The sequence below is a fragment of the Cephus cinctus genome, unplaced genomic scaffold (assembly GCF_000341935.2).
Source record: "Cephus cinctus unplaced genomic scaffold, Ccin1 Ccin1_scaffold0309, whole genome shotgun sequence".
Lineage (NCBI taxonomy): Eukaryota > Metazoa > Arthropoda > Insecta > Hymenoptera > Cephidae > Cephus > Cephus cinctus.
This window is the reverse complement of record NW_014333012.1, coordinates 9,743-21,439: the sequence shown is the minus strand read 5'-3', so window position 1 is coordinate 21,439 and position 11,697 is coordinate 9,743. Positions and strand designations below refer to the sequence as shown.

Here is an 11,697-nt window from a genome sequence, read left to right as displayed (position 1 = left end):
ATTATTTCCAGAGCTTCATATGGATATACGTGGAACTGCTTCGAGCGCCCTCCGCTAAGGTGGCGCGCCGAAACCAGAGAAAAATTGAGACCACCAAAAACAGGCTCATTGGCAATCTCCCTACTCATCTCTGGTATTACTGTATATACACGACCAATCAAAAACGTGGAACTGCTTCGAGCGCCCTCCGCTAAGGTGGCGCGCCGAAACCAGAGAAAAATTGAGACCACCAAAAACAGGCTCATTGGCAATCTCCCTACTCATCTCTGGTATTACTGTATATACACGACCAATCAAAAACGTGGAACTGCTTCGAGCGCCCTCCGCTAAGGTGGCGCGCCGAAACCAGAGAAAAATTGAGACCACCAAAAACAGGCTCATTGGCAATCTCCCTACTCATCTCTGGTATTACTGTATATACACGACCAATCAAAAACGTGGAACTGCTTCGAGCGCCCTCCGCTAAGGTGGCGCGCCGAAACCAGAGAAAAATTGAGACCACCAAAAACAGGCTCATTGGCAATCTCCCTACTGATCTCTGTACAAACCTCGCTTTATGCTTCACTCACATCATAAGCTACGGAATGTCGCTGGCTACACAATAGACAAATTCTAAGTAACATAGAAACCTATCATCTTTGTGGACAACTTTATCTACTCCTACCTGACTTTTACGGACCAGTTACTGGCACATCTCATTGAGGAGGCAGCCATAAGGAAAGGAAGGAAGGATGTCGAACGTTGTCGCTCACGTCACAGCCTTCTTTACCTATTCGTACTTTGTATGGTGTTAGTAATTTACGAATACACAACACTATCAAATACACTTTATACGTGCAGCTACAGTTTATACCGAATTTCTAGTTAGTATAAGGGTGCTTTCTGAATAGTATAGAATTATTAAGTTTTTAATAGCATTCATGTGGAGCGCGCATTTATGGGTGTACATATGTGTGTGCTTCGATATATTTTCTCGTATTTGAGATGACAGCTCTTAGAGATATAGGATGTCCAGGTATTCCGCTCCGTACTTTCCTGTATCTAGGTGCCGGGCGTGGAAGTCCAGGGTGTCCAGGTGTTCCGCTCCGTAGTTTCTTGTATCTAGGTGTCGGGCGTGGAAGTCCAGGGTGTCCAGGTGTTCCGCTCCGTAGTTTCTTGTATCTAGGTGTCGGACGTAGAAGTCCAGAAAAGTGAAAAGTGCGCAACGATCGCCGCTTTGGCGCTTCGCTCAAACTATAGTATCCTCTCTGTTGTTCGCACGGCCTGAGGTACGTAAATAATCCAGCACACTCTCCTCTCATACGTTTACCACACGGTTTCAACAAGCTGGACACTATTAACGACGCTTATATGCATTAAAGATTACATTTTCTTTAAAAATTTGTATATATCTTTATGCATCTCTAGAAAAGGGACTTACAAATTAAATTTATATGCCAATTAACATTTTCGACAACGCAATATATTTTTCTGATTAACAACATCATAATGCATTTACATTTTATATCTGTGACAATATAGATTTCAGTGCTTAGAGCTTCTATCTCCCGTTGAGCAACAAAAACTTGTGATATCCCCTAAAAAACACTTACGTGTAAAAAACTACGCCAAGTACAGGAGTGCTGTGAATTCCTCTAACAAAAAGTATTGATATCAGATTATTGAGGCCAAGTACATAAGTCACTACATGTTTGCCTATTATATGATCTAGAACTGGCCCATCATTTTAATTATATTTTCAAAATTTCCTAGAACGTTTCCACTACTCTTTTACATTACTACTGCTTCCCGTAGTTGATTATGATTTAATGGTTATTGAATAATTAATAAAACTTTAGCTGATTCCTTATCGAGCACTACTTGGCGGGTCCATGCATTTCTTGACATAAATTTGCGTTTGTTAGTTTAAAAGAAACTCAGGAAGACCACGTGATACTAGTATTGTTACTCTATTTAATTTAGCAGTGAACCACGTGCAAGCAGTATACATACCGTGGGCAAGTCAAGGATGATTAAACAAATACGGAAGACGATGGATCAGTAAATTGTATTTATAACGTAACAATCAGCACAGAATGTCGTCCAACCAACAAACTGGTCGTAATGATTTCAATTGTATTTCATACTACAGAAGACAATTATACAAGGTGTACTTATCTATATGTTTTGTCACGCGAGTCCTGTCCTAACAGCGTCCCGGCCCACACACGACTGAACTCTCCCCCGCTTCCGTCCCATCCCCACGCTGCTTCTCTTTTATTATTGTTCTTCTCAAACCAACCCTCCCTCGCTTCTGACCAATCACAGAGGGTCATAAACACACCATTTATCTTCGATTGATCTTGAGTTTTACAAAACTAATCAATACTCTAACACGTTCATTATGCCAGTCATAAACTCAAAACCAATGTGAACTTTCTAGAGCTTCTTAATAATAACTCGTAAAAAATAATCACGGTAAAAGCTTAATAACAAACATATAGTTTTAGAATACTATTAGTACGTTCAAAGTAAGTACTTTGGAATTCCTGGCACTGATCCGCCAAGTAGTACTCTATAAGGAATCAGCTAAAGTTTTATTAATTATTAAATAACCATTAAATCATAATCAACTACGGAAAGTAGTAGTAATATAAAAGAGTAGTGAAAACGTTATAGGAAATTTTGAAAATATAATTAAAATGATGGGCCAGTGTTAGATTATATAATAGGCAAACATGTAGTGACTTATGTACTTGGCCTCAATAATCTGATATCAATACTTTTTATTAGAGGAATACACAGCACTCCTGTACTTGGCGTAGTTTTTTACACGTAAGTGTTTTTTGGGGGATATCATATTTCCCGGGCGATTGATTGATTAACCAAATTTTTAAGTGAATGCAGAAGATATATCTAATAATTTGATATTATTTCACTTATAATGCATTTTCATTTAAATTTTGTAGAAGAATTTTGTTATCATATTGTTAATATACGTTCGTAAATTTGCTATAACGAAACGGAAGTCATATTCAGTACTTTCCATTTAGGTTATCACTTTCCGCTTTATGGAAAGCCCTTGTATTCCTGGTCTCGTCGTGAAAGTTGTGTTCGGCAAATTGCGTACCCGTTTCTAATCATTTTCTTATATATTGTATGTAAAAATGGCTGCAAGTTTAAGGGCATTTTGTCGTGTTAATTCAAGCTTGCTGAAAGATGCTATTACTAAGAAAATATTCAATGACGGTATGAGAAAGTTTACATAACCTATCAATTTTCAGTTTTATATTAAACTATATTGAATAATGCACTATATAAGCCATAGATAAACAAGTTAAAAATTGAATGACTTCCGTGACTGAAATATGGGCGTGTAAACGAATATCTAACATTTTTTAATTCACATGAGTTTATATAATCGTGTTAGATTAATTAGATTTTCCTTTTATTTTTTTTTAATGATCTCAATACCTCTTTTGATTTAGGTAGTCGTTCTTTATTCACTCAAGCCAGCTTAGGTCTTGATGGATACATCAATACTAGAGAGAATGTTAAAAGGCAATTTTTCAATGTCGAGGATAACTTCCGCAAGAAGATGAAAGAGTTTGTTGATGTAGAAACTAATATGATATTTACTGAGGATTTAAAAGCCATGCTGCACCTGGCAGGAAAAAATACTGAGGATATTGACTTAATTACGCGGATGATGATAAAGTTCAATACTCAAAATAAAGAGCTGAGATTTGGAACTTATCATTTTGGACCTGTTGTCATGCGAACATTGCACTATCTTGATGAACCAGATACAGCATTTAATCTATTCTTTAATCCATCACTGGATGGTTTCTTTGATCAAATTGTAACATACCAAATTTTAATGGATCTTCTTTACAATCATAAAAAATATGATGACGTTAAGAAAGTATATGATATTATTATAACTAAAGGTATAAATGGTTTGAAACATCCAAAATATCCAGTTGTTCTGGTTTTAGCAGCCTGCTATAAACAGGTAATAATAATTCCATAAACTTATTAAAGGTTGCGTTTATATTAGCGATTTAATCAATTTGTTGTGTCATATAGAATACACATGAAAGTTATGAATATGCTATAAAACTGTGGAAAGAATTAACTGATAGGGGTACTGTGGCATTACGAAAAGCAGTTGCCCTTTTAGGAGCTTTAGCTCTCAAGCAAAATGCACCACATGCTGCACTTGAAATTACCTCTACAATCCGAAGGCCTGGGTACATCACTATAAGATGTATTAAAATCGCTGCTCTTGCCAACCTCGATAGAGTCAACGACATTATTCCATATTTCAGAGCATCACTTTCAAACGATAATCCTAATGTGCGAAAGGAGAGTTATTTCATTGACACGGTACGGTACATGTACATCTGAAACAATTACTTATACATATTCTACTTATTGTTAACCTTACAAATTAATCAAATATTTTAATATTAAATTTGCATTTTATAACAGATTGAACAAGTGGAGGCTGCTGTTCAAAGAGCAAATTTTGATGAATCATCAGAAATAGTTAAATTGTTGAGACAATTGAAGGATAATGGGCATGTACAGCAATCTGTAAGTTTTTCTAACTCTTTATATTTTCATTCTGTTATTCCTTTCTCATAATACCAGTGTAACATCTAGATATTATAAATACTGTAACGATAATGAATTTTCGTTAGTAAGGACGATTCGGGGAAAGTGTGGTTAGCGGTTGGCGTAGCTCAGTGGTCAGAGTAATCGAAAGGTCCCGGGTTCGAATCTAGGCCCAGACGACCCGCATTTTTTCCGGATGGTCCCTTGAAAATAATCAATCCACAGGGTTATAGTATCTATAAATTATAATTCATTTTTCTGCCTCTTAATGTAGCCAATGGATGAACATCTCTCACAAGAGATAGATTCGAAGCAACGTGAAACAATGAATCGATATCATTCTGCTTTCAATGATCGAGGACAACACCAATTTCAGTTTAACAGACGTCCTACACAGCAGCATAGGTCAGGTTTAACAGGTCTTGTTTAATTCCATACCGTAAAATTGAATAGTAGATATGAAATGTATTGCATTAAAGGATAATACTAATCAAATACAAATATGAGTACGAATCCAAATAAAAGTTTAAAAAATATAATCTAAGTTGTTTTTATTTCATCTAATTTAACTACGGAAAAATTTATAAATTATTACACGAATATCGCTTATTTTTATTAATATCTAAAAACATGTTTAAATAATAGTTACTAATCAGAAGCTAGCTGATCAGCGATAAGACTGGCTTTTCTCTCATTATTCGACAACCACTGTGCCATTGTCCTCGAACTTTGTGTTTTTTTTCTCACAATTGATATTAATACTGTTAACCAGTGAGCACTTGGTATTGAACCCTTTTTACTGCATCTATAAAAATTAATATTTTTTGTCAACAAATACTCTTATACAAAAGATTTGTTATGTTCATCAGCTAAACATACCGATCAAATTTAATAAATGTCTTTAACTTTCTGAGGATCAACCGGCATCCCCACTGCTTAGTTTGGCAGTCGTTCGTAATCTCTTCTCGTGCTCGGAACGAGGAGAGTCGGAATGCACGTATAGTATTATAGTCTTTAGAGGTATCATTGACGTACAGTATACACTACGCATAGGACAGGAAAAATTGTCGGCTGATAGAAAAAGATAGCGATTGGTGGCGGCCAAGCCCTGTCTCTTTCTAATGCAGCAGCTGCAGTACGAAATATAAAGTAGTCAACAGGAGGATTAGAAGAGAAGAGCGATTGACCGCCAATTCATTTCCTCATTGTTTATTTGAACGGTCATTTTTTGAAAGAATTTGAAGTAAGGATCGCGTAGTCCATACTATATGTCGATGGGAGGAATCGACTCCTGGTTGCACGGACAAATATGTATAAAAACTGTGTCGTGTTTATATGCTTTCTAAGCCAATGCGAGTCAGGCAGCGCGAGGCACTAAGTCTAACACGTGTCGCAATTTGCCAGCTGGTAGCCTTATTTCATTCCAGGACGCTTGATCCTCGGAAGGTCAATAAAACTAAATAACTAACTAGGTACAGCATTTCTCTATCCAGCATACCTGGGCAACAGTCCAACGATAAGGTTCGCCCAGCTTTCTACAACACCGGGAAAAGCATAAAGAGTCTTTTGTACTGATCTAATACCTTCCTCGGTATCCCCAGTCATCAATTGACTTAGCGAAGCTACACAAGCCACTTGGGCAATGCTTATAGTAGAGGTTTTTCTTCCTAAAAATAAAGCTTTCTGAGCACATGTGCCAAAGGTTTTTACATCCGTCTCCAACAAAAGTCTCACTAGGCCTACCCATGGGCCTACGTCCGCTGAAAATTAATAAAAATATGCAGTAACAACATGAATATCAATATGAAAAAAATATGGAAATTCTATTCACATGGATACTTGTGCGCAGCTTTGGATAAGATGCGAATAGCACCCTGAATATCGGTTTGAACCACACGTGAATATGCAGAAAGTAACACGATATCGTTTCTGTGATCTGGATCATCCCAGAAGGGTTCCAATTCCTTAACAACTAATGATGTTAAATTAGAGTCCCCATGAAGAATTCCTAGAGCTGCTGCTGCTAACAGACCAGCTACTGTCGGTGGTTGAATTTGAATGGACTGGAAAAGCAACGTTTTCACATCATCTAGTCCTTGGAACATATAAGCTATAGTAGCCATGGCACAAAGTACATGAGCCTTGTCGGATCCTGCACCCGCTAACCAGTGTAAAGCAGCTGAGTAGGCCTCATAAGACTCCTCATATTTTTCAGCTAATAACAATATAACAAATACAAGTTTAGATTGATATTAATGCTAATTTTATTCAGTTACATTAAAAATATTATATTAAACAGTATACTAACCTTTAAATAATGATAGAGCTAATTGACAATGCGAATTAAAATTTGCGTTTCTTACTCCACAACATAATTCAACAGCTTTATCGTACTTTCCAAGATGTAATTGAATTCTAGAAAGGTTCACCCTTAATGCATCTTTTTGTGTATCGGTATTAGCACTTTTCAATGCTATTAAAAACTCTGCAGCTGCAGGCTTGTATAATTTTTGTCGTTCAAGTAAAAGACCATAAGCATTCAAAGCACAGAGATCGTCTGGTACATCTTCTACAAATATAAACAAATAGTACAATAATTCTATTTTTTAATTATTGGAATAACAAAGTTAGTACGGTATGTACCCAAATACCATGTAACAGCATCAGTTGCTACTGTCACAGCGTGCATATTTTCAATAGTATAAGTATACATTGGATCCTTTTTAGCTTCAGGATCTAAAAGTGTTGTTAAAACCCAATGGGTATATCCAAGAGTAGCCTGCTTATGATAACCAAGTTGCGTAGCGTGTCTGAACAAATCCATAGCTTCTTTTCTAGACATTTTCTCTGCTATCAAAGCTTGACCTATCCAGCTGTTAAGATAAGCAGGATCTGCGCTTTGAGCTCGTGAGAATGCCTCATTTGCTCGGTAGGGATCTCCTATATGTTATCATATATATCCAAATATTAAGTATTTCAAATTATTTTGAGGATTTAAGACAAATAAAATTACCATATACCTAGGTATAAATAAAGTGTTCCAAGATTGGTCCAGGTAATGGCATTATTAGATTCCCTGTCGATTGCCATAACGTAGCAGTGCTGAGCCAGAGCATAGTTTTTTACTTCCTTTGACATGCAAATAACACCAAGAATATTCCAATGAAACCAGTTTGTTGGAGAAAGTTTGACAGCTTGTTTAGCAGCTGCTAAACTCTTTTGCATTATTTCCTTCGGGTTTACAATGGGATTTAGTTTTCGTTGACTAAGGTAGCACTGTGCTAAATCGTGCCATAATAATGCAGAGTCTGCAGTAAGACTCAAAGCACGACAATAGCATCTATATTACCAAATTAATTAATTTATTAGTATATGATGCAAATGATATTAAATATATTTTTTTAGTTACCTGGATGATAACAAAAATATATCACTTCTACCAATGCTAATACGTGTTCCCTGGCTTTTTGACATCACTAGATCTGGTACAACACTGAGTGTGCAATATTTCTTTGGCAATGTCGCCATTCTATAACAGCTATCTCCAAGCAATTTCCAAATGCAAGATAAATCACTACGTTCAATGATAACTTCCGTTAAGTAATCGGTAGCTTGTTGTATATTATCCCTGACTCTTCCTAAGAGTCGTTGCTGCATATACTCTTTTGCAAGGCCTAAACAAGTTTCAGCTAAACCTTTTAGTGCTGGAATGTAACTAGGTTCCTGTTGCAGTACGTGTTCAAAGTCTTGTTTAGCTTCTATATGTTGACTCAACATCTGGGAAATAATTTAATATCCGCATAACATCGATTAATAATTTCAATATTTCTAGCTGCAAAACATAAAACTCACCAGTTTTATATTAGCTAGTTGCATCATTGGATAAAAGGATCCTGGACTTAAATCCAAAGCTCTCTGGTATGATTTCAAAGCAGATATGTGAGCACCTCGTGCCCAGTATGCATCAGCTAGGCATTCCCAGGAATGACTGTAAAGATATTATGAATAATACTACCATTAATATTTGTTATTTCTTCACGCGAATTAAAAACAGCGCCTATTACTTATCAATTGGATCAGCTCGAATAACAGTTCTTAATGCGTTAATGGCCTGTGTTGGATAATCTTGCTCCAAGTATTGTAAACCTAATTGAAGCCATGCCCATTTTGGACCACTGCCATGAGCAGTCGTCACTTGTTGCAATAATTGCATATTTGCTTCCTATAAATTATATAATGAATTAATGCTACATTGTATTGTAATTAGATAAATAATGTGTAGTTCTTTTAATTCTTTATGATTACAGTGTTCTTTAAAAGTCTGTAAGCTGTACTTAGACCAATGCCAGCCTGTTCAGAACTGGGATTAATCACTAGAGCCTTCTGGTAGCATCGTCTAGACCGCTCAAGGTCATTGCCATGCTCTCTATAATAGTGGCCTAGGTAAATTAGACATTCCCAATTGTAAGGATCAGCATGAATACCCTTTAAAAAAGCCATCAGGCTGTGTCTATAGTTGAACATGTCCCAATATATTTTTCCCAGCATGAGCCAGGCTTCAGAAGTTTCCAATACCGAGCCAAGAACATCTGCAGCCTCTTCCAGGTTCTTACAATTTTTCAAATGAATGGCACGTAAGATTGTTGCCTCTACTTTTGTCTCAGGCTCTGACTCTAGATGATCTAATAATGCCAAACCACGAGAATCTCCCAGGAGAATATAAGCTCGTGCCAGTAAAACAAGTAGCTTGTTCGATGGAGCCTCAGAAATCTAAATATAAAGTTTTAATAAATACTTTTCAACTATACTTCATAATAATCGTTACCTTTTTAAATTTTTGTTCAACAAGTTCCCATTTTCGCTTATTCATTCCCTTAGCTAGAGCTTCAATTAGAACAAGTTGAATACGGTTTATTAATTCATTTTCTGTGTTGGTTTTTATGAAATGCAAAGCACGTGTGGCATCATTTTCTGCATTCTCCCAGCAAGAGAGTTTTGCATTAACCTCTGCTAATAAAATCCAGACATACAACCATTGGGAACCAGAGATAACAACTTGGTTCAGATTGTCTCGTGCTTCTAGAAAACTATTTGTTTGGTATAGATGAACAGCTTTAGCAAAGAGCGCATAATTAGAAGTTGCATCTATAGTCAATAAAGCATCATAGAATTGCGATATTTCAATTCCATCACACTGGCTGTGTCGAATATTCTGCTCTGAGTACACACGACAAATCCATTCTGTTATGAAAATATTATCTTATAGATATTTGTGTTAAATTTGTTTATTGTACTGAGTAACTCTATTTATAGTTGGTCCATGAGCTCAGTAACAGTTTGCAAGCAATGTAATCCTAAGTAATCACACATGGTATTCCATAAAATAACGTAAATATATGCTACAATAGAAGAATAAAATATATTCTGTGCAAAACCATGCATATGGATACTTTTTAATAAACATTTTATGCAGTAACACATGTACCTTCATAGAGACTTTATTGTTTTCGATTTGCTAAAAAAAAATATTGAACTGGTGGAACAACTATACACACATGTATATATATATATATTTCTTACCTAAAGGATACGGATCATTATTGAATTGCTCATGCATAAGTGCCGCCTCTGAGAGCAGCAAACTAAAGTTTTGAGACTTGTATAACATTTTCAAATATCTTCTGTAGTAATTCTGTCTGTTCTTTATATTTAAATCCTTACTGACTGCAGCAAGTGTACTCTGTAGTAAATTGTTGTACCTGTCTTGAATATTTGGATATTGCATTAAAATGGAAGCCAATGCAGCATTTATAAGTTTTACTCTTTCTTCACTTGAAATTTCTATTATTTTGCATAATGTTTCAATGACTTCATTGATTACACAATGATCTTTTAGTTTAAGTGAAAATATTGATATATTATTTAGAAAATGAGAAAATTTAGTTGGATCACTGGAAAAATAATAAAATCTCTATTAGTGTATATCTGAGTCCTTCAATTAATCAGTTAATGGTAATCTACCTGTTAATTTGTAAAAGTTTACAATAAGCTGGAATCAATTCAATCCATGTTGTTTCAATGTCTGGTTCTCTCTCATAAAATGCAATTAACCCTTGCCAAGCTAAAGGATTATTTGGTTGAGTATCAATAGCTTTTTTCATAGCTAGTGGAGCTTGTGATCTAACTTCATCTATTTCCTGCATAGCTGCACCAAGCAAAACAAGGGCAACGTAATTGCTCTTGTCTTCTTTTAAGACTTTTTTACATTTCTTTACTGTTTCCTTATACTCCTTTTGTTTTAGCAGCTCCCGGGCCTCTTTCAAAGTAGCCTTAATTTCTTTAGACATTTTGTACCCGACTGAACCAGATTTTGACGTAAAATATATCACAAATATAATTAATTTTGTTGACCTAGGATAGTTTAGAAATTCAAAATATGACTACTTTTTATTAATATATCACATATCAATAATATTATTATATTACAAAGAAAAAGCGTAAAATTCCAGTTACTCCACATTAAAACCTTTTCTGTATTAACTCCAGGGGATATCAACTCAGAGATAAGTAGGGAGATTGTCAATGAGCCTGTTTTTGGTGGTCTCAATTTTTCTCTGGTTTCGGCGCGCCACCTTAGCGGAGGGCCCACGAAGCAGTTCCACGTTTTTGATTGGTCGTGTATATATAGTAATACTACGCGTGATAATCTGGAGCTGTGTTTTGGCGCGTCGACGCGCCACCTGAACGAGACTCTCGAACTAGTTCCACGTTTTTGATTGGTCGAATGAATTCGTGTGTTCCTCAAGATCCACGATTTTAAACCGGGTGAACACTGAAATAGGGAGACTTGTATCCACCTTTTTTTTACAGGATATTACATAAACCGTAGTAATAAGGTAGTCAATACTGTTAATATCCATATGAAGCTCTGGAAATAATAGAGTAAGCAAATAAAACTTAAAAAAAACTCTCGAACGTGGGTAACTACACAAATATAAGTTTGCTAAATAATATACCACAATGACTCAATAGCACACGTGCTTGGTGCTGGATTAACGTCCGAGAGTCTCGAGTTCGAAACTCACGTCTCAGCCCTTT

General features: G+C 35.9%; 2 protein-coding genes across 2 annotated transcripts; one reads left to right on the top strand and one right to left on the bottom strand.

Moving 5' to 3' along the window:
* The first annotated feature begins 3,033 nt into the window (after positions 1-3,033).
* LOC107266353 (pentatricopeptide repeat-containing protein 2, mitochondrial) lies at positions 3,034-5,138 on the top strand. The gene is made up of 5 exons (XM_015736747.1): positions 3,034-3,228; positions 3,468-3,994; positions 4,069-4,368; positions 4,474-4,578; positions 4,874-5,138. The coding sequence occupies exons 1-5, from the start codon at positions 3,147-3,149 to the stop codon at positions 5,027-5,029; spliced, it is 1,170 nt and encodes a 389-aa protein (XP_015592233.1). The 5' UTR covers positions 3,034-3,146; the 3' UTR covers positions 5,030-5,138.
* On the bottom strand, positions 5,134-11,181 carry LOC107266352 (tetratricopeptide repeat protein 37). The gene is made up of 13 exons (XM_015736745.2): positions 10,621-11,181; positions 10,180-10,550; positions 9,425-9,840; positions 8,905-9,369; positions 8,664-8,821; positions 8,452-8,587; positions 8,009-8,376; positions 7,620-7,939; positions 7,243-7,539; positions 6,908-7,168; positions 6,431-6,814; positions 6,098-6,359; positions 5,134-5,404 (listed from the first exon to the last, which is right to left on the bottom strand). The coding sequence occupies exons 1-13, from the start codon at positions 10,944-10,946 to the stop codon at positions 5,248-5,250; spliced, it is 3,921 nt and encodes a 1,306-aa protein (XP_015592231.1). The 5' UTR covers positions 10,947-11,181; the 3' UTR covers positions 5,134-5,247.
* Positions 11,182-11,697: the final 516 nt, after the last annotated feature.